The sequence below is a fragment of the Pyxicephalus adspersus genome, chromosome 3, assembly GCF_032062135.1.
Source record: "Pyxicephalus adspersus chromosome 3, UCB_Pads_2.0, whole genome shotgun sequence".
Lineage (NCBI taxonomy): Eukaryota > Metazoa > Chordata > Amphibia > Anura > Pyxicephalidae > Pyxicephalus > Pyxicephalus adspersus.
Genome location: NC_092860.1, coordinates 126,850,294 through 126,873,109, shown reverse-complemented (window position 1 = coordinate 126,873,109; position 22,816 = coordinate 126,850,294). Strand labels below are relative to the sequence as shown.

The following is a 22,816-nucleotide window of genomic DNA, read 5'->3' as shown; positions in this document are numbered from 1 at the left end:
TCTAGCAGAAGTAGTGGATGCCCCAATGGCTGAGCACAGCATCAGATATTCCCTTATGGGAATCTTTCATTGGTTCATGTGTTTGAAATGCATTAATTGATTCCCACCAGGGAATGTTAGAGGCAATGTCAGATTCCCTGGTTTATATACAGAGCCCTAATATTTTGTATACTTAGTTTACTTTGGCAGGTCATTCTAGTGATCCTCTTTGCACCATCTGGCCCAGAGATAGCAAACTGACCTGTTAAGTCTCCATAAGCTTCACCGCATCACCAGGATCTTCTGTCTCAAGAACCATTTTGCCAACCTACACCACAAAGAAAAAAAAAAAAAGTTACCCTAAAATCTTTCTCTTGGGAGTCTATTGAAAATAGAGATATAAGCTGTTTATGATCATGCTCTTTATACTACTTGTTACAAAACTGAGGCATGCTGGATACTGGTTATCCCAAAATACCCCAATATAGTAAGAGTATTCCCCATCTACCAATGGCTCAGGGGAGCGCTCAAAAAGCGCTGCTGTAAACCTTCTCAGTTTGTAGTGATTAAGCAAATACCTGAAACTATGGATATAAAAGAAGGAATGATAAACATTTGGAGAGACAATTACTATATAGGCCTTTTGATAATTCATGCCATGGCACCATGGCCAAATAAAGGCTTTTGCTGTTCAAGATTGTGGAAACAAGCCCTGGTGATCAGACAAAGTTCAGTTTAAATGAAATAGACAGGACTGTGGCAAGAATGAAAATAAAATGAAAAAAAAAAAAAAAATGGAGACAATATGTGGCACCTAGAAGCATTTATTGTATGCAACAAAAATTAAATATGACCATGTGTACATACAAGGTGCATAGGCAGCACTGGGCATATACTTTTAAGTGTCCACTATTTCACTGACAAAATGCAGAGTGCACACCTATTTACCTAAAATTAAAAAAAAAAAAATCCAAGATGAACGAGACATGAACTTTAGAACAGCAAAACCTCTAAAAACCGAAGCGTCAGCATTTGAGTTTTTTTTTTTATTTTATAAAGCTGCCTAATATGTGACTTTCTGGAAAACTTTTTTTTTTACATTAAAAATCTGTCAACCAATGCTAAAAAAACAAATGCCGGACTGTCTTGCTATCCAGCACAGTATTCCAACATGAGCTTCAGTAAAAGGGCTTTATGACCGTGATATATGATTAAAAAAAAACTGCAAACATTATTATGTACACATATCCCATATTATATTAACTCAGAAGGAAATAGATAATGTTGCTCTGAAATGTTGCTTTGGGAACCAAAGTAGATCCCCCCCTCCCCAATTTGTGCAGAGGCTTAGAATGAAAACACGGAGATCAGTAATCTCTTAGTATGGAAATAGAAAAAAACTGTACAATTCATCCTATTTAAAAAGTAGACTTGCAGCACAATTTTACATAAGACAATAACCAATGGATGAATGCAACATTCCTTCAACAAGTTTTTTTTTATCCCCTGCCCCTGGCCACAGTCATTTCCCTATGTACACCAGCAGAATACACTTAAAAAACCGCTAAGGAGTCTATGTGCATGGAAAAATGATGAGACCTAAGTTGGTTGTAGTCTCATCTTGGAACGGTACCTCTGTCAGAGATTTAATAGAAACTTAAAAAAAAAAAAAAAAAAAAAAAAAAAAAAAAAAAAAAAAAAAAAAAAAAAAAAAAAAAGTCTCATAACCAAGGAGACCCACTAAGCATGGCTTGCAATGTGGGAAGTCCTATCCTTTGCTCCATACAACCAGAGTGTAATGTTATTACATGGAAATCAAAATAAGTCTTGAATTCGGTAAGATTGCAAGTTTTTTTTTGAAGGTGATTTTTTTAAAATTTTATGTATTTTTGATAAAAGTAAAAAGTTTTTGATGTTTAAGCAAGTTCATCTTCTAAATAGAAAAAAATGGAATAAGTCTTGAAAGGTGGAGCATGCTGGCCTATAGATGCTCATTTCCTTTTCTTGTGCGGCACTTTTCTTTTTACCTGTGAAAACAAAATAGACAAGGCACTGTAAAACTTTCTGTGTTATTAGGATATTTAGAACTGGTTGTACAACAAAAAGTTCAATGCCACCAAGTTTTGTTTTGTTCAGTGCAGGGAAGAGTTTAGTGAAGAACAGTAGAAGAGGAAGTTGCTTGCAGAAAGATGTAAGAAATGTTTTGCATGACTTTCAAACTTCTCTTATAAATGTACAAGCAGCTCACACTCCAAGCATCAGCAGCCCATGAATTAAGGGGTGTATTGGCAAAAAGTTGCCAGTGTTTAGTATCCAATACCTCCCCGAAAAAAGGTTGGCTTTCTATTTGTTTTTTTTTTTCCAGGATTTTATCAAATTAGAAAAATTATAAATAAAAAGTGAGGTGACACCTGACATCATGGGACGCTCAATCCCTGCTTTAGGGATTTACTCCTTTTTTCAACCTATTGACTTAACTGAGACAGAACATGGTAGATAATCCACAATTTTTGAACTGCCATCACAACAAGAAAGGGTGGGAAATCTACCATAAGGAAAACATAACCAGCGTCATGCAAAAAAGTAAATGTTTTGGCCATAAATATCTAAACAGCCTAAAATTACCAGTGCCCAGCTAAGGTTTACCTGGGGGAAAAAAGGACTGCATCAGAGTCTGTCTGAAGACTAAGGGGTCACCCGATGTTTTTCATGGATGCATTCCGACAGATCACATATACTATTTTATTATTATGATACTAAAATATAAGTGTTAATATCATTTATCTTTGAGCAACATCAACTACATTTCAACCAACTCATACATTGGAAGATTAATTATTTGTTGGAATGTTTGCCATACTTTACTTTGTTACAATGTGCACTAAAATATATATTTACCAAAAAGCACTACTGTAGTTATAACCTATATCCATACAATGACCATACGATGCACTGTGTTATGTATTGTTTTTTTATTTATACATTATATGTTACAGTGTATAGCTGCAATTGTTGATTTATGTTTTACAAATGTCTAGACAGCATCCAGTATCTTTGTTCAACCGATCATGTAATAACCCCTAATGGCCAGATTGGACGAAATGCGTCCACAAGCTGCTTCTAGGCTATTACATCCACTACTCCTTACTTGCAGGATTTAACACACCTATACTATATGTGTGTATACATTAGGTTATACAAGTCTAGTGCCACTTTGACTGGCCAATAAATGGATCTATGATGAGATCTGAATCCTGTATTACTGTTTGTATATTGTATTCTATGAGCCATTATCACTGAATGCAGTTGATTACTTGCCAAAAAACCCCACTGTTACTTGGTTTTTGCTTTCCATCCCATATCATATTAACTCACAGGGAAATGGATTATGTTGCTCTGAAATTTCACTACACTGATGTTTGGTAGCACTTTTTCCTCTGATTTAAACAAAACTAAAAGAAAATAGCCCCTGGCTGATATATATTGTAACTCAAATATATCAGTTTTAAACTGCATAAATAAACATAGCAGTTAAAATAAACATTTACACTCTAAAGAAAAACTGCACCTGTAAGTAACCTGTCACCTCTAGCTGCATGTCATCCGTTTCCTGGCTGCTTGAGAATGCATTAGTTAGATCTCTGCCATTAGAAACCTCTCCCGAACTGGAATCTAACTCCAAAGGAGAATCACCTTCACTGCCTAGGTTCACGCTGCTGGAGGAATTGTAACATGCAGTTAAGAGTAAAAATACTATCGGGAGACAAGTAGTAACACAATTCTCCTGGATTGCTTGGTAGAGCAAGTGATCAGCCTCTGACTAGGCTGTTTTTTATAACTTGTCACTCTAATATGAAGACCATAACTTATAATACATAGTAATGCACTTTTTAAAACGGTAAAAACGAAATAAAAAAAAAAAAAAAGGCAGAGGATGGGTAAATGGAACTTTAACAAAAGTTACACAAAAGTAAATTAAGTTTGAACATTCTTCCTTCATACCTTAACAGTGGAACAGAGCTTTAATGTGGAAATAAAGTTCCACTTTTACAAATCCCTGATCGGGCTAGTAAACTCACACTAATCTGCTTTACTTGCCTGATCACTCTGGGTTTCGAGCCACAAAGTTTAGATGCACAAGGGCAGTGCAGCGTTAGCTTTGGTTGCAAGGGAAAGCTTCCCTTTTTTATGCCAGGGATGAAGAACTTTTGCGAGCCTGCCTGGAAGTTACGTTATCTTGGCATAGCCAATCAAGGTGGCCAAGGATAACTTATTCTTTCCAGACACTTAGGCTATGTAGATATGTAAGACTTTTGTTGTTGCAAAGGATCTTTCACGATCCTTTCCAACGACAAAAGACTGAAAGATACAAGAAAGAGTGCGAAACATACAGCGCTGTTCTGCTATATGAAGGGGGGGGGGGGCATTGCGCTGACTTCTCTTAACTTGTATTGGTGTCGTACGTTGGACAACTGCTGCACAACATCAGATTCTCGTCTCATACCAATGTGGAGACGATAATCAGGCGAGAATCATGTGTATGTAGCCTAAAGCAGATAGTGGTTCCCTGCAATGGAATGCAGACAGGTGAGTTACAATTAGGTTTGAAGACTTATGGAAACAAATGGTAAAATATTGTCAAACAGTGCAAATTATTAGGGAAGTTTCAAAGCATACGTGTTAAATATTATGTCTTAGGTGTCCACAGAAATTAAGTTTGGTAAAAACTGTTCAGTGCATTGTAATATGACTGTATAAAAAGGATGCACTTAAAAAATGCAAAGCTGTTAACATTAAAGATCAGACAAACCTGACCCCTGCAAACAAGGTGATAAATCTAAACATTCCAAGGTAAGCAACCAATGAGAAATCAGATTCATCGCCCTCTAGGCGATAAACAGACAGATTTCTGACTAGCAGCTCTGATTTACTGCACATTTTTGCACTGAAAAAAAGGGCAGGTTCAGATCTGGCTCCCCGTAGCTGGCACCTTGCATTTGAATGGCAGCACTTGAATGGCAGCAATCACATTTAGCAGCTGGCAGCAGTTCTAGTAACACTAACTGCTGCCCCTATACATTCCCTATGAGGAACCATGTACTATCTTCCCAAGGCAGAGGTTCCTAGCGTGAGAAAGCTGTAAACACAATACAACCATACTGCAGGTGTACACTTTGCCTAAGACAGGCTTCATTATTTACATCTTTCAAACCCACTATGATTATACGGAGGACACGGTAAGAAGCGTCACTGTTTAAAAAGCATATTACCACCTTTTAGGTAATCTTTACATATCTCCTGATCATAAGCCATAACTGACTGGTTTGCTACCTACAACAATCAGTTTATGCTGGGCCATTGGTGGAAATTCTGTCAAATTTGGTTTATTTACATAATGAAATGGAGGTGAAAGTATTTCACAGCTCACCTTTGTAAATCCATTTGCCTTTGTGCTGTCTTTTTGGCTGCTTGATCATGTTTTGGTACTTTTGCATTGCCTGCCTCAATTCCTGCCGGACTGTCTTGGTTGGCTGATGCTCTCTTGCGCCCTCTCCCCGATGGCTTATTTGAGTCGTCATTTTTTGCTGCGCTACCCTGAGATGCAGACTTTGGAGGCCGTCCTCTCCTTGGCTTCGGTGGTGGTGTCTGGATTACATCATCCGGTTTCTTCTCTTCTGAATCTTTCTGAATATTTTCTGCACCCGGTGATGGTGCTGATCTTTTTTTTCCTCTCTCTGACCCAAGAGTTGGTGTTGTAGACTGATCTGAATTTACCTCCTAAAAACAGAGTATAATTTAGAATTTTTATTTCAATTCAAAAAAAATAAAAAAATACTTGGGTACATCATTTAAGGCCTGTGTCGAGGGGGCTTAGCATTTTTATATAAGAAAATGGGAATGCAAAACCCACTTTAATCAATTGAAATGCAGTTCTAAAAGATATCAACTAAATGTTAAATGCACAAATTAATTAATGCACAACAGATATGGAAACAAAATGTTAGCAAATTGAGATCTACCTTTGTCTTAACAGAATCAATCTTGACTGGAGTTACAGAAAGTCGGACAGGGTTCTCTTCATTTTCACTAACCCCAGTTTCAGACACCTCAGAACTCTGATCCCTATAATAAGTAAAAACATCTTTTCAAATCTGTTAGAAATTATGACATTTGTCTCATAAATCCTGGAACAAAATAAATTATTCTAGCACAGCATCAACCCTGACAACAATGTCAGGCAAGAAATTATTAAACTGGATTTATATAGCGTCAACATATTACGCAGCTCTGTACATTAAATAGGAAATGGTGACTAAAAGTGCTTGTGTTTATCTGCTTTTTTTTACAAGACAATGGGAATGCAGATCCAAACTGATTCACCTTACAAAAAGTCAAATGAAGTTGAGAAATTTAGGATTATCAAAGTTATTTCAAGCTTATGTTAAATACATTTCAAAAACTGCTGCATTTACCATCTACAGAACAATTTTTAGTTTCAGAATAATAATTACTCACTGGACTAAAGCTGGCCTTACAATTACTTTCAGCCAGGCTTTAGTAAGGAACACTATGGCTGTAAGATTGTTACACTAGGACAATGGGTATGCACAGCTGATCCTGGTTTATAATGGGAAAACAGAACATTCCCTAAAGACTAGTCATTTGGGGCCATCATTTATATCCATAGGCACCCTAGCAGTAAAGTATAATAAAAGGTCAACGGGATATAGTTTACCTTTGCCGTACAGAGTCAGATTCAGAAATAATGCTGGTATTACTTCCACTTTCTAATCCTGCACTTCTGTGGTAAGGCCTCCTGCCAGTAGCCGATAGAGGCTTGTTTAGAGCACCAAGAACTGAGGTTGGCTTTGGCTAGAAAAGCAGAATCATTTTAAGCAAACCGTTTCATTCATTCACACATCAAACGTGATAAAAAAGCAAATATATCAGTAAAGTGATTAAAAAAAATGTTTATTTTACCTATTACAATAAATGTTAACCATGCAGAAAGAAATGCCAGCAAAATAAATGGATCTGCAGGAATCAAAAGTCATGGATGTGCTGCTGATTTTACAAAGTATTTATATACAGATCTGCAACATGGCCCTTTTTTTACCAGTGACTGCTTAGTTTTGTTAGTTTATACCTCCTAGCTCTTCCTGATGTTGTTTTTAAATAATTTTTGGATCCTTTAAACGCAACACAAAATAAAAAAAAAAAGAGCCCAGAGTATGCCAATCTATCTTCATTTTAAAGAATCTTCACTGGAATTCACAGCTATTATCGATCTAAACCTTTACACATAGGCCCAAAAGACAGAAGATAAATATTCCCTTTAGAAAAATAAGTTCAGTTTTACCTTTCCTGTTAGAAGATGAACCCTGGTCTCTTCAGATATGCAGCTCTTGTCATTGACAAATTCCTAGAAAACAAAATTTTCAGAGACTTAGATTTTTGTACTTGCAGTAGAATCCCTTTCTTGCAGGTCATTGAACACTTTTATTTTTATTGGTTTTTTAGGCTACTTTCAAGATTTTTTTTATGTTTTTTAGCAAGATTGTGACCCTACAGTTCCAATCAGCTATTCCATCTCTCTTTAAAAGTGACATAGTAACCCTCTAGCATTCTAATTCTGACTGTATTTCCACGCAAAAAGCTGTAAATTTTTTTGCATGAAAATTATTTCACATTGTAGGCTTATAATTCTTAGGCATAACTCAACGAAATATGTCCAACATTTAATAATAAACTTTAAATAAAAGAACACAAAAATCTGTTTAAAAAAACAATAAAAAGATAGTTAAATAAACCACTTGGGGGGTGTACCTAATTTCGAAGAGGAAAACCATGGATGGCAAAACCCCTTTGCCGGTCAGGTTTACCACTGTAAAACCGAACTCTCACAAGAGTAAGAAAAAGGCTCCAAGTTCACCTGCAGTATTACAAGTCCCCCTTCGTCCCAGCATTAAACATAGAAACTAATTCCAAACGCACACTAGAAGCTAAGTCCTGGTGCCATTTGCCACTGTCAGTTTTGGGTTGAGATGACAATGAAAATATGATTGGTTACTATTCCAAGTATTTGTACTTACACACTATAGGATGGGGGTAGATAAGCATATACTTGAAAATATTACCTTATCAGGTGGAGTGAAAAACCTAGCTGGCAACATTGGCTCCTTCGGAGATTCTAAATGAGTTGATGTAATTTTGCTGTTCATAACACAGAGAGCGACATCACAGACTGTGTATAATTTCTATGAAGAAGATAGACCAACACTGTTAAGATTTTTCAACAATATTTGTTTCAGTGCAACACTAAACTGCACACATTTGCTTTGCATTATAGATTATAAAATTATGGAATTTTGATGACATTAGTGTAGGCTTAACACACGGAATCGAGCATTATCATTATTTAAATCTGTTTTGATTGAAAGAACGCAGCACAGCAGTGTCACAGGCAGCTGACATGAAACATAAAAATGAGAATTTACACTACCAATACTTTAAGAATATCAGTAGAAAGTTGGAACCAGCATAGCTAAAGACACGATTTCTGAAAATAATTGGCTTTAAAACTGACAGTGTACACCGCTATAGAAAACTAAGATGGCTTTCTGGTACTCTTGAAGACACAATCCTAAAATGACAAAAGTATTGACAAGAAATATTGATCCTATAAAAAAGAAAATCACATACTTCATTCGCTTTCGGATCGTCTGGCGCCTGAGCATCACGGGTTTGTTTAATGCTTTCACACATTTTCTTCATAAACATATGACTGTTATTTTCATTCTTGGCCATTAAAACTTCAAGCATAAACCAAAGGCACCTTAACATGGAAACAATACCTCAGTAAGACGCACACATTTGAAACCTGGGACCATATGTATATGTATAGCACTTCTACACAAAAAAAAATTATAAATAAAAAAACAGTCTAAGGATGCAGAACCAATCTCTTCAAAAAATATATATGTGTATTAAAGCTCCAACCCCAAGCAAACAGGTAAAATGTGTAACTATGAACATGACCTGCCAAAAGGATTTACAATTTTATTTTAGACTTGGCCACTTTCCTGCATTTATCTGAATGTTAGAGTCACTGACAGAGCCAGAATGCAGATCACGAAACGATCTAATGTCAAAGTATCTGCATTCTTGTTCCAGGCCTGTATATTTACTTGATTGGGACTATTTTATGTATACTACTTCTCAGTCAAAAGCTATCAAGATGGTCCTTAAACCTACTACACGTTTAAGTATTGCACTAAAGAAAAAAGGAAGTGTAAATTTAGGTAAGAAATTCCACTATAAAAGTTTTCAGTATACTTACTCTTTGATATCACGAAGTTGGTCAATATCCTGAGGTTTTGTAAAATCTGGGTCATGAGCCAGGAGATGAATCATGTACGGTACAACATATTCTGGCAGTAAGGATAACAGCTTCTCTATAGAGACATGATCAAAGTAACAAATCAAGAGAAATGAAAAGTTAATTTTTTTGCACATTACAATCACAGTTTACTAATTAAAATTCAGCATTCAGAACGGTGAAGAGGGAGACCAGATTAATAAATAATTTAAAGGGAAACATGTTATATAGGTCACTTTTAATGGTATACCACTGAAAAAAATGGAAAAACCTACCATTTGACACTGGATTCTGCTTTATGTATTCCCTTCGGATGCTAATGTTCTTAAGTAAGCACTGTCTTGCATGAGCTCGCCTTTCTTTCACAGGGTCCTTGGCACACAAGGCAAAGATAGCCATATACTCGAGAGGAAGCTGCAGCTTCACCAAAGCCTTGTGCAACTTCTGAGCAAAGATCTGTCGCACCTGGTAGCATTCATCCTACAGCAAGCGGAAAAAAGATAACTCAGCAAAGAAAATTAAACCTGATTGTAGCAATCTAACCTTGTCTTTTGTTTTACATTTTAAACTGGGCAGAAGAAAAGCTGAAACTAAAAGTTGTCTAGAACTTGTTAAAAACTGAATCAGAAAACAATAGGAGCTGGCAGCATTTGGAAGTCTAGTTTGTAAGAATCACTTCTCTCAATATGGTGATAATCAATAGCATATAAAAGACCTAAGGGTTTGGATCAGTGTTTTGTGAAACCCTAAGGATCCTCCAGTGTTTGCAATGGGTTTGTTTGGTACTGAGCAGTTTGTGCCTCACCTCAGTTTATTTGACACCAATGATCTTTTTGGCTATCAGTAAGGGTAGCATTCAGCTCAATGACCACCATGCTAATGTAATAGGAGCTGTAGATATAGTAATCATAGCAGGGGTTACTTAAGACCTGAAAGTTATATTAAGGTTTCCCCAGTGTTCAAAAGGCAAAAAAATACATTAACAATCTGGGAGCCATGGGACGCTAACCAATTATCTCCTACCTGCACATTTAGTCAATGTACCAGTTCCTCCTCTTAGGGGAAGTTCTAGTAAGTTACAGATGTCTTCCTGTATCCTATAGACTTTACCTAAACTAATTTGATGCTTCCTCATCCCCGCCTTATTGCTCCATGGTTTTTGTTCATTTACATTCTAAATGATCAAGGGTTCACTGTAAGCTTATTCGTATGCTGCTCACTGATATCAGTTGTCACAACTTGTTGTTACTGATCCCTTTTTTGGTTTGTTTTTTTGATTGTATAAAAACTTACATTATATGCCATATGCTAATGTTTTTGTATGTTGCTTCCCTCATGTTTATATTGCAAAAAATAGAATACAATTTTTTAACAATAAATTTTTTTTAAAAACGTCATAAAAGGCTGGATTAAAGTATGCAATATACGCACAGTATATATACCTGGGCAGTCCATATTATGAAGTGTACAGATTATGGTGAGGACTACAGTCCACCCAATACACTCAAGATTGAAGTTAGAGGTAGGTGCTTTTTATAAAAAATGTTTTTTTCTCTGTGCAGGTGCTGAAGAACCAAGCAAAAAGCTTAAAGGAATGTCAAGTAATGTGAAGGAATGTCAAAACAAATGTTTTGCTTTGATTCGAATTTTACATTTTAGCTCCACTTTGCTAAAAAAAAAAAAAAAAAAACTTACATTTATAACCAATGCACAAAGCTGGAACTGCTCTGGAGTGATAATTTCATGGTAACAAGGCTCCTGGGCTAACTTCATAATCGCTCCACCAGCTGCTAATCTCAGGCGAGACATATCTGACTTACTAAAAACACATAGGGACAAGATTTTACATAAAAGTGTGATTATTGAATTTAGTTGATTTTCACACATGCAAATACTGTAATAAAAGCATGACAAGTATATTTTAACAACCTTATCCCTGTTTTGACAGTGCTAATGAAGAACTCAGTATAATAAATATTGCCAAAAGGAGGCTGAAGCCTGCTGCCTTGTTTATTAAGCACCTCTAAAGTAAAGCAGGGAATACAAGTTACAAACCTGATGTACAATCTCCTTTAGTTTTCAAACAACCATGCATGTAATGCTATGACTTACCTAAACAATCCATTCAATCTAATACCAATCAGACAGGCCCTTTGCACTACAAGTCAGCTTAAGTCATTAACTAAAACAAGCAGTAATTTTGTACTATTATTTTAGTGGGGTAAATATGAAAATTTGCATTTAAAATGTTTAGAATTCCTTCTTGCAGACATGTGGTGACAAGAACTAACCCCCAACTTAACAAAGGTAATATTTAATTAAAGTTTGCAGTTAAGAGCAGTGGTTTCAACAAAAGTTCCACATGCAGTCACTAAAGCCTTACAACTATATTACTGCTACTACTCACCTAATTCTTTTATGCTCTGTCAAGTCTCCTTCACTAACCAACATGGCAGACAACAATCTCAAGGTGGAGTTAGCAGACTTGGATTGATTGTTCTTCATCCCCAAGAGCCAACGCACCAGCAGTTTTATGGCTTGTACCTACAGTCAAGAGTAATATAAATAGGAGATGAAACTAGAGTCCAATAAAAAAAAAAATTCTGAAATGGTAATAAAAAGGAAATCTCTAAATACCTTAGCCAAAACTTCCGGAGAAACTTCTTCATCTGGGGACCAGAGTTTGCCATTTTTGTCTCCAGTTGACTATAGAGAGGACAGCAAATGAAACTTATTATTAATAAATAACCTGCTAAACATAAAATAAATACATGTTGCAATATTCAAAGTCTTACCCTGTCATTCATTAGAAGATCTTTCACAATAAAATTTGCCACTACTGACTTCATTGGAGAAGCAAACTGATCAGGAGCAAGCATAGAAATGTGACCCAGTGATACTAAAGGAGTTACTAACTGTTCAGGTACATCTGCATTAAGACTTCGACTGAGAGGCTAAAAGAAAAGAAAAAAAAATGTTTAACAATATGGCAAAAAACTATTACAGATTCCTACTGAACTGAAAGTTTATAGACACATTTTATAACAATTAAAGCACACTTCACTTTTGTAATATGTGCAATGCAAAAACTGTTTAAATCTAAGCTGTAACTACTCCAGCAAAGTTGATCTGCAACTACTCTATTAAAGGTATAAATTATTCTGATGCCCAGACATGCCATTAGCACCAGTGAATTCCTAGTCCCTATTTAAAATCTGCAATTTCACCACAGTCAACGGACTAGAAAGGGCACTGTCCATTCTCTCTGTACAAAACTGCTGTGCGGCCCCATCTTTTCCAGCAACTTTGAATGTACAGAATGCAGTAACATGTTTTCCTTATTTTGTTGTAATATCAATTTTAAAGTAATAATTTGAAAGAATAAAATAATCCCTTCTTAGGCACTGAAGCAACTAAAGTCGACTTGTGAAAAGGAAAAATAAATGCCCACATTAAATGTATTTTCCGGAAAGCAAAGATTTAAAGCAAGATACATAGGCTCTATTTATAAAACAGGGAATCTTTTAATACATAAAATTTTGTAAGTCACCTCAAATATCTGAGCCAGTTGCACTTCTTTATTAGAGAAGATTGCATGGATACAATGTATTGCTTGCTTAGCTTGGTGCGGTGTGCCCCTCTTCGCCTTCTGATGCAAAATTGGAATAAGCGTCCTATTAAAAAAAAAAAAAATCAGATTGTGAACATATATATTAAAATTCAAGAACACAGATTATCACACATTAAAAAATCCAAAAAACACAGCATATCAATAAGGTCTTGCTTTTCATCATGCCCTCCTCAGTCGTTCAATAAACCGTTAGATCACTAATCAGAGTTAGTTTACATTTAAGAATACTTTATGCTCTATCAAGGGTAAGACAAATGTTTTAGATTAATTTTAATTTTTACCTTTGTCCAATGTTTGAGCTCAATCTGTTGCTTTGATTTACTGTGTCTTAACAGAATTTTAAATAAGACTTTTACAAAAAGTCAGAGAGGCAAAAGAACATTTTTAGGGAGCCAAGACTGCCGGATGCCTATAAAGTATAGAAAAGTCTGCAAGTGCCACAAGGTCAACGTTAAAACACTTTTGCTTCAGTAGCCCCAACTTAATTCTACAATTCATGTGGAAATGCTGCCCTCCAACCATTGTAATGACAGAATTTGGTACTGGGGACATGGTCTTCCAGTGCACATCAGGGCAGCTTGGGTAACTAGTCTTAAGACATACCCAGAAATATTACACTAATATTGTAAAGCAACTGCCAGTTGTCATTTGACACATAAGAACGAACTGTGCAGATTAATACACTAGATTGTCCTATTATAACCTATCAACATTATTTTTGCAAAATAGCATTGTTGAACTGGAAGTCAGGACTGTTTGTCAAAAAAAAACCCTCATCCAAAATTTCCTCTGGGGATGAGTGAGGTGATTTTGGGCACAATTTCCTTTGCTTCATCACATCCGAAATAATACTGATTAAAGTCTTACGATCGTATCTGTAGTAAGTCCGTTTCAATCCTGTGCCCAGTATTGCGAAATATCTGTATGGCTGCCTCTGCCACTTTGTCGTCATCCATACGAAGGCACTGAAGTAAAGATTCATAAGTCTCCGAAGAGTGGAATGCAGTTGGATGTGTAAAGGACAACACCTAAGCATAAGATTATCACACAATTATATATTATAATGTAATATATAAACAATTACATACAAAATTTAATACATAAGAAAAAAAACACAACTGATAAAAAGAAAAAAAATATACCTATACTGACATAACCAGTACCAATATACTGTATATACCGGAATATAAACGGAGGACACATCAATGTGTGGACATCAATGCTAACATTCAAATTAGTAACTAATAGAAATCTTAATTAAAAAAAAAATTGTTTTTTTTTCTTAAACATTCATTCAAAAAAAAGTAAATGGTCTCAATCTTTCACCTTTTTACAGTAAATATAGTAAAATATTTTGCACTTTTGAGTTAGTTACGATGGATGACCTGTGCATTATTGTTACATACCAGTAGATGGTGTTGTGTCCTATGTGTTTGAAACAGACACCAACAGTTTGTTACACACTTTACATGAGGACACAGTGCCATCTACTTGTCACCCAAGCATAAACCAGGATTTTGAATATACAAAAACAAAAGGTCAAATTTGGACACCTTAGCCGATTCCAACCCTATCTTCATTCAGCCTCTTGTAATGTCCTAAATGGCAGCTTTCAAATTAGAACATGGAGAGGCAACACAAAGTCAATAAGGTAGACTTGCTTATAAATTTAATGAAAACAAACAAGCTGACAGAATAAAGAGAAAGAGGACGTGGAAAACAAATACCTTTAAAAAACTGCTGCTGCTTTATTACTATCCAAATGCAGGTTAAAGTTAGGTGTGGGGTATACAGCAAGGCAGAGAAAACAGGATAAAAAGAGCCAGGTTATGGACTAGGGTAGGTGATTGAAATATGCATATCAGACCATCCTAGAGTTTGGGTGGGTGCCAACCATAGAATGCTAATGTGGATTCAACTACTTTCACCAATGAAACAAATCACAAAAAAAAGCCGTACAAAGATAATTTTCCAAGCTCACGAGTAAAACAAAACAAAAAATGTTAAAGGAAAATTTTTATTAAACTTTGTTTACCTTTAGCAGTTCCAATCCTGCTCTTATTGCGGAATCTGGACTCACACCCTCCTCTTCATCATCTGCTGTACCCTCAATAGATTTGTTCATCAGTTTCACTAAAGCACTGAAACACACAGAATAAGCATAGTATTTAGAAACCACAAATTTTTTGTGTTAAGGCCGTTTTCACAGATTTGAACATTTAAAAAAAGCTACAAGAAAAGCAAATGTGTTAATGCAGAATCAAGCAAGTATACTACACAGGACACCAATACATCGTCACAACCAGATTCTTCTAAACATACTAAAAAGTTTTGATTTACAAAAACAGCATATCTAGAACATCCCTGCAAAGAAGTGTTAACATAGAAAATAATTACATACCTAATAGCCTCTGAATCTATATGGACTGGAGCAATTCTTTCTAATAAGAATTTCACCATTTCCAAGAACGGGTTTGTAGGCTGCTTAGGATTAGCAAGTTTCCGGGCAATTTCCCTCTAAGATTAAAACAAGCAATCTGATGAATGTTTTATGTCAAAACAAAAAAATACAAAACAAAGAAAGCTTTACTTATTTTGGAAAGACAGAAAGAAAGTCATTACTTATTTTGGAAATTGAATGTTCTATGATGGCTACAGTGAAAGTGTGCAAATCATAAAGCTACAATTCAAGTTTCTTACCACACAAACATCAGCTTGTTTACAGGAGCACGTTGGACTTATAAGCATTTCCAGTTGAGACCTAAGTTTCTCATCATCTCCTAAAACCTGATTAAATTTCTTCACAAAATCTTGTGCTTTCCCCGGATCTGGTAGGTTCTCTATAAACAAAAACTTTTTATTTTAAACATGCTTTTTTTTCAAACATATATAAAAAACTGCCATACATTGAATAAAGTAAACTTGTCATTTAACCACAGTTCCTAACAGAAAACAGGTCTCCCCATAATGCTTGAACCAGAAACAAAAATCTCTGCTGATCTTAGATTTAATTAACTTTCCCCAACTATGAAAGCCCCACCAGTTTATCAGTCTAGTGAAATCCAGAGAAAGAGCAACCTAGACCAGAAGTAAAGGCTGAAGTGAAATACTTCTTGACAGGTAGTTAGTTGCCTTGGCTTCCAGAATCAAAGGTGCAGCAATAATAGGAATATAAGCAGGAAATAACTTGTTTTACATCTTTAATTTAATCAGAATGCAGTCTTTTTTAACCTAAATAAATGTTATTTAACCTCCACTTCACTACATATATTTTAGAGGGCCCACCAAAACAGAAGTTTTTAAATGCCCACCACAGGAAGGGGGGGCTTAACTTGTATAATTATTGTACTATATACACTGTTTGCAAAAAGGTGATGATTACAGCCAGAGTCACTGCAAGTCATAACAATATGAATTGCAAGGTACAATTGTTTACCTAAACTCACAACATCTGCATACACTACCTAAGTTGCCATTCCTGGGAAAAAGGCATTACTAAACTTTAAGATCTGTTTAGGAACACTGCATAAATTGTTGCTGCTTATGTATAGACTATCCCTAATTTAACAGTAGCCTGTCAACAGATAGCTAACACAGATCTAGTAACAATGACAAATACTCACTTGCTATTGTCATTAATTTTCCAAACATGGCCGTGTTGTTTGCTTCAGACTGTGGGGGAAAAAAAAAAAAAAAAGGATAAACATCCATCTAAAAAGTAAAATAAAAGTAAAAAGTAAAAGTGGATCATATTGATAAGAGCAACCTTAAATCAATGCAGACCCTTGTTCTTCGAATATATGGGTGTACAAAGAGCCCCAACAGGAATATTATTCTTTGAAAGAAATGGGTCATGAAAAAAGTGGGAAATGCCATTGTTGACCATACAGCTCGAAATGGCAAGTGCCCAGCTATCACACTACCCATCATACATAAATATTGAGATAGTGATGCAAAAATGTAGATAAGGTTTCTGCCTCTCCAATTCTCCCAATTTACATATTTGTTTCAGGTCATTGGGCCCGATTGGTTCCAAGACTAGAGAGGATACATTTTCAGAAGTGTAGCTGGGCAATCCAGCAAACTTGGAACGGATTTTCTAAAAGTAATTTGCCATTCGTAAGAAAATATTTTTAATCTTGGACCAGATCCATTCCAGGTTTGCTAGATCACCTAAGTGATGAAAGTGCATCCTCCCCAGCCTTGGAGAGCTTTAACCTCCTGGACTTTACACTGATGTCTAGATTTCTGTACCAAAAGCGTTACACTGTTTTTCATGAAATTTTTTTTTTTTACATTTTAGACCTGTAACTTACAGAAATATGTCCGAACAAGGGTCTAGTAGATATCATGAATATAAAAAAAAGTTTGAAACACACAATCATGTAAAAAAAAAAAAAATGTACTTTTAATAAAATCCTATCTTTTTTTTGCATAGAAATTTTTGTTTATATTGTGGGCTTGTAATTCTTAGGATTAACTCCCGGGTATGATAATTATATTTATTATATTAAAATCATAAATAATATAATACATAAATATAAATAATTTAAAACAATAATGAAATAATAGACAACAATGTAATCTAAAAATGAAATTAAAAATGTACTTTTATTTTTATTTCATGTTGTGTGGTGTTTTTGTACTGTAAAAACCATTTAAAAGCAGATTACATTGTAATCTGCTTTTAAATTTCCCTCCCTGACACACCCCCATACATCACCAATCACATTATCCGGAAGATGACTCATCCTCCGGGGTGATGTGAGGGGGGGATTTCCCTGCCCTGTTCACACAGACAGACGATGGACGCTGGAAGCTGCTGGCATCTCCGGAGAGATGCACAGCACAATGCAGGATTTCTGCATTGTGCTTGACATCTCACTGCAGATGCCAGCAGCAATAGCAAATCTTTTATTTCTGCAAGAGGAGCTGCGGACACTGGGTAAGTATTTCATTTCAGTTGTAATCCGATTGTCATACAATGTATGACAATCGGATTGCAATATAACATTTGTTTACATTTAACCACCTGGTGAGAAAAACTCAGGGTTAACGAAAATTGCAAAAGTTTTTACCCCGAATATGCTCGGGCTTAACGGCCAGGTGGTTAATAAATCAGACCGATTGACTCAAATCAATGAAACCAGTAGGGCAGGAATACAGGCAGGCAACAAGCATTTTTAGAATAAGGTTATCAACGACAGGTCCTATATTTTTGCTAGGCTTTGAGCAGATGGCTTACAATCATATAAACTTACAATTGGCTGTTTGTGTAAGTCTAGCAACTCCCGAACATGACTTCTCAGCATATTCTGACACTTCCACATTTCATTTAGTGCCCTGGAGATAAGAGAAAAAAAAATAACTAGACTGCACATATAACAAAGACTAAGTTCAGAAGAGGCGTTTATGGCTCCTAGACATCTTCTTTAAAACACTCAGTGCTCAGGAGCTCATTTTTTTTTTTTTTTTTGAAACAGCTGCAAAAGCCTGACTGAGCATTGCCACCAACCTGCACCCTCATTTTTCTTGTATTGAAACAGATTGTAAAAACGGCTTAAAAAATTTTTAAAGGGTTTGCAAAAGAGGCACCAATTTGAGCCTATGAATCCTAACATGTCCCTTGATATTACGTGCAACATGTTGAAAATAAATACATTGCAACAATGCTGTCAAACAGAGGATAATGTACAGACCCAACCAACATCAGTAAACCGCTTGCAAACAAACAAAAAATACACTGGTTTAAACTTCACCTTAATCTATATCATATACATGTTAACATTCAAAAATCCGGCAACCTCCAGACCCGAGAAATTTTTGTAAATTCCTTATTTTATTTTATTTTTTTTTTTTTTTAAATATACTTACCTCCATGCACAGAGCAGCCTTCCTCTTGTAGCACCATAGACATCTGGCACAGTTCCGGAGAGCAGGCAGCAGGGACGTCTCAAAGTGTATTTTGAGTTTAGCAAGCAAGACCTATCAGCTGTTTCTGCAGAACAGCACCAAGAAAACTACTACTAGTAAATTCCCTAGCATTCTAATTCTGTCCATTTTTTTATGCCAAAATCGGTACATTGTTTTGCATGGAATTTTATTTTAAATTTTGTGGCTTGGGGTTACTGCTTTTAGCATGTGTTTTTTACCCTGAGCCATACTCGGGAATACCGCCAGGGGGGTTAATGTTGCTTTTCAAACAAAATGACGAAACAGAATGGCCCCACATAATTCACTTACTTTACAGCATTTGGATCCAAACTAGCATACAAATAATATAGGCATTTCATTCTTTCTTCAGTTTCCAGATTGTGAGGAACAAGGTATTGAGCAAAGATCTTCTCTACAAGTAACCTGAAAAAAAGGACATAAGAGTTTTTAAATACAAGATTACAACTAGAAACACCTTTGTGCAAACAATTCCCCCAAGGGAAAGTTTCCTTTTCATTTTAAAGTCAATGTTTGCACATATAATTTCTCTAGCTTCTTAATAACCAATTTTAATACAGGTACTTACTTGTCATCAATGCTGTTTTGATAGTAAATATGTAGAAGTTTATCCTTTATCCAGTTCACTTTGTCTGCAGCTTCTTTCCCAGCTTCAGCATGTAGGCAGTATTTCTTATATAGCTGGGCAAGACCCATCATTGCTTCTTTCCTCACTCTCCACTAGAGGGAGATAAAAATAAAATAAAACTAAGTTTGAACAGTTGTATATTGTAATTGTACAGTAAAACTTGTAAATGTGTAAAACAAGTACAATGTCACTGTACAAAAACACATAACCTCAGGTATTACTACATATAGCTAGACCTATGCATGATACATTTCTAATTGTAAAGATAAACCATTGCTAACCTGCAAAAAAATAGTTTGCACCAAATCCCCTCTGGAGTTCAATGAAGGAAGCTGCTTGAGTAGCATAGCAAAATGGGGAAGAGTATTTCCAGCCTTGCATCTGTGGGCTTTGAAAAGAACAAGGCAGTAGAGGCTGCCGTCTTAAGGTAAAATTGTAGTAGGCCACTTTTAGGATTTGCTTGGTCACCAAGCTACAGCTAACACATTCCTACTGGCCAGCAAAGTCACACATTATGATGAGCCAGTTAGGAACGTGCAGAAGACAGTAATACGTGAACCAGCTTTTAACATTATTAAAGCTTCCTTGATGAGGAACCCTTGGGATTTAAGTGGGAACATTTAACAAGTGTGCACATCAATTTCTTTACCGTTTTTCTTCTTCCAATGGTATGAATATAGCCTAATAAATCTAATCAATGATTATTTCCTTCTCTCAGTTGACCAAAAAAAAAAAAAAAAATGAAACTACACAACAAAACCAATGGGAAACAACTGCAAATGAGAAACTATATCCAAGTAGTAAACATGTTTTAACAAATAAATCCTCATCCTACCCCTTTATAACACACTAAATAGAAAAAAGTATTCTAGCCGTCTTACCCTCTTATCCAATGTTCTCTCTCGCACAAATCCAAGCAGTTGGTCATTCACCAGGGAAAGATCTTTTTTCCCAGCAGTTATTATAGTTACAATAACATCATGTCGGATTGCTTCTTCAGGATCATGAGACCTCACCTTCAAGAATTCTGCAGACAACACATGCATGTGTCAAAACATTTCTTGCAGTCAAAAACACAAAACAAAAAATAATCTGTGGCAAAATGCAGAAATCCTGTTTTTTGGGAGGAACATAAATCCTTATTTCTGGTTAAACTACTACCTAAAGGTAAACAGTACCAAAAGCATGCATCTTATCTCATCTTTCTATTTAGCTGTATGCATGGAATACAGCTTTACCATAAAATCACATAATGCAGTTTTCTGAGCACTTACCTGTAAGATCTTTAGCCAGATCTGGATGGTTCATTAAACAATGACTTGCAAATTTGACACTTTCCAGTCTCACAGGAACATGGATATCATTAAACCTATTTACAATGTTAGGGAAGAAAATAAATTAATGAAAAGGTAATACAAATTGTGTGTAAATACATATATCCCTGTGTGTATGTATATATAAATTGTGAATCAGTTTCACCTTTTTCAGTGCGGTATGAAAAGAAACAAGTGGACAAGGCCAATAGCAAGCCACCCTCCAAATGTGTTAGACCAGGGGTGCTCACACTTTTTTGGTTTGCGAGCTACTTTAAATGACAAAGTGAAATTGATCTACCAACAATAAAAATGGTAAACATATATTTATTTTTATATATACCGAGTATGACACAAAAGTGACATTGAATGGCAGAACAATGCACAGAAACGAACACAAACTGCCCAGCACTGCTCACCTCAGACTGCCCTCCTGCCCTCTCAGCCTCCCATCCCACTCAACACTTTCCCAGTGTTTGTCTGACATCCCCAGCATCCCTCATGTAGCAGGCAGCTGCTGGTAAACAGCAGGGAGGGGTAAGGCAGGGCTCAGCGATCTACTGGTGTTAACTTTGGGGAGTTCCCTAGTGGTGGGCGGAGCCATTAGGGTGGGTCTGGCCTAAGTGTGCTCCTGCCCACCCCATAAATAGCCTAGTGGCCATAAAACTTTGCCGACCCCTGCTGTAGAAGGACCACAACCCAGCAGCGTGACCAGTATCTGTGTCTTTTCTGGGGGGAACACTAACAGTTTTGCTGGAAATATTGTTTGGAAGATTCCCACCGCGAAATATAGGATTCTCTGTTTTATAGTTAGAGCCTTTAAAGTGTATGTGTATAAAAAAATAATAATAAATTTAAACCTTGAACAGGAATTCTGGTACTGCATGGACTGCAGATAATCTGCAGAACATGGCCTCTAGTACTAGGCTAGCCAGGCTTACTTAACTAAATGACATCAGTGATAACATTAGTACTAGTTTTTTTCTACAGACATTTATCACTACAAGCTTGGTCCCATTTAGAATTAAATGACCTAATCTGTGCTGCAACTAATCTCCAACAAAAACAAGACTTGAAAAAATACTCACCGTCCAAGAAAACACTGCCAAAGAGGTCTGTTTTGATTGGCCAAGTCTGAGTCTTTAGATCCAAACAGCTTTGCTAGAAGCCTCACAACTGCCAGTCGTTCTTCCCCATCATTACTCTAGAAACCGAGAAAAAAAATTGTATTAGTGAAGCAGCAGGCTAGGCAATAATCTCCAAAATTTTGTTTTAGATCTCTCGCTCATAATTTATGTTTAGACTTATATTTACAAGATTACCAAGGCCTGCCAGCCCCCGCTTTCTGAATGAAAAGGGAAAAAAATTGTTCTGTGTAATATGTATGCTGCCATACTTAATACAATGCTAGCTGCTTCCTGTGTTTGGTTCTAAGACTATTTCACCACATTCAGTAACTGCAAGCAACAAAGGAAAAACAGATTTCTCTCTTTACAGTTCAAAACCAATGCCCCATTAAAAACAAATTATCATAATAACCGGGCAAAAACCATTTCCATGAGAGGAATGCAATAGGAGCCTTCTGAGATTTTGTGCCTATTTCAATAAATCTTTTCTCACTTGCTATCTGAAAACATTGGTATCAAGTGAAGAGTAGCAATGCAATAATGGAAGTAGCTGTTCTTTACAAGTGATTTCAGAAGCAGGTGTCAGAGAGACTTACCCTAAACCCTACAACAACTATCTGAACTAAATGACAGTTCGCTAAAAATAAATGCATTTCTCACAAAGAGCTTTCATTGTGCATCAGCAGTACCAGCTTTGAAATGTAGTAAGTAGCAGTGTATAAAAATGAGCCTTAAGTGTTCATAAACACTTTGAGGTAGTCCAGTTTTCTCCCACATCCGAAAATCATGCACATAGGTTAATTGGCT

The 22,816-nt window shown here is 36.0% G+C and overlaps 1 protein-coding gene across 4 annotated transcripts in view; it reads right to left on the bottom strand.

Annotated features, from left to right (window-relative positions):
* Nucleotides 1-785: 785 nt before the first annotated feature.
* The window catches only part of PDS5A (PDS5 cohesin associated factor A), a 38,408-nt gene continuing 16,377 nt past the window's right edge, over nucleotides 786-22,816 (bottom strand). For 2 of the 4 annotated variants that reach the window (XM_072406307.1, XM_072406308.1), the window contains exons 9-34: nucleotides 21,971-22,086; nucleotides 20,844-20,938; nucleotides 20,451-20,596; nucleotides 19,510-19,661; nucleotides 19,233-19,346; nucleotides 18,251-18,332; nucleotides 16,613-16,661; nucleotides 15,690-15,829; nucleotides 15,391-15,506; nucleotides 15,025-15,130; nucleotides 13,857-14,017; nucleotides 12,909-13,032; nucleotides 12,154-12,312; nucleotides 11,996-12,064; nucleotides 11,766-11,902; nucleotides 11,054-11,177; nucleotides 9,634-9,838; nucleotides 9,320-9,434; nucleotides 8,683-8,815; nucleotides 8,118-8,237; nucleotides 7,340-7,402; nucleotides 6,716-6,852; nucleotides 6,000-6,102; nucleotides 5,408-5,757; nucleotides 3,548-3,695; nucleotides 786-2,006 (exon numbers count right to left, since the gene is read on the bottom strand). In XM_072406307.1, coding sequence (XP_072262408.1) covers nucleotides 1,971-2,006; nucleotides 3,548-3,695; nucleotides 5,408-5,757; nucleotides 6,000-6,102; nucleotides 6,716-6,852; nucleotides 7,340-7,402; nucleotides 8,118-8,237; nucleotides 8,683-8,815; nucleotides 9,320-9,434; nucleotides 9,634-9,838; nucleotides 11,054-11,177; nucleotides 11,766-11,902; nucleotides 11,996-12,064; nucleotides 12,154-12,312; nucleotides 12,909-13,032; nucleotides 13,857-14,017; nucleotides 15,025-15,130; nucleotides 15,391-15,506; nucleotides 15,690-15,829; nucleotides 16,613-16,661; nucleotides 18,251-18,332; nucleotides 19,233-19,346; nucleotides 19,510-19,661; nucleotides 20,451-20,596; nucleotides 20,844-20,938; nucleotides 21,971-22,086 — 3,300 coding nt within the window. In that variant the 3' untranslated portion in view covers nucleotides 786-1,970. The remainder of the gene's footprint in view (nucleotides 2,007-3,547; nucleotides 3,696-5,407; nucleotides 5,758-5,999; nucleotides 6,103-6,715; nucleotides 6,853-7,339; nucleotides 7,403-8,117; nucleotides 8,238-8,682; nucleotides 8,816-9,319; nucleotides 9,435-9,633; nucleotides 9,839-11,053; nucleotides 11,178-11,765; nucleotides 11,903-11,995; nucleotides 12,065-12,153; nucleotides 12,313-12,908; nucleotides 13,033-13,856; nucleotides 14,018-15,024; nucleotides 15,131-15,390; nucleotides 15,507-15,689; nucleotides 15,830-16,612; nucleotides 16,662-18,250; nucleotides 18,333-19,232; nucleotides 19,347-19,509; nucleotides 19,662-20,450; nucleotides 20,597-20,843; nucleotides 20,939-21,970; nucleotides 22,087-22,816) is intronic. The other 2 variants (XM_072406309.1, XM_072406310.1) reach the window with 2 other exon arrangements.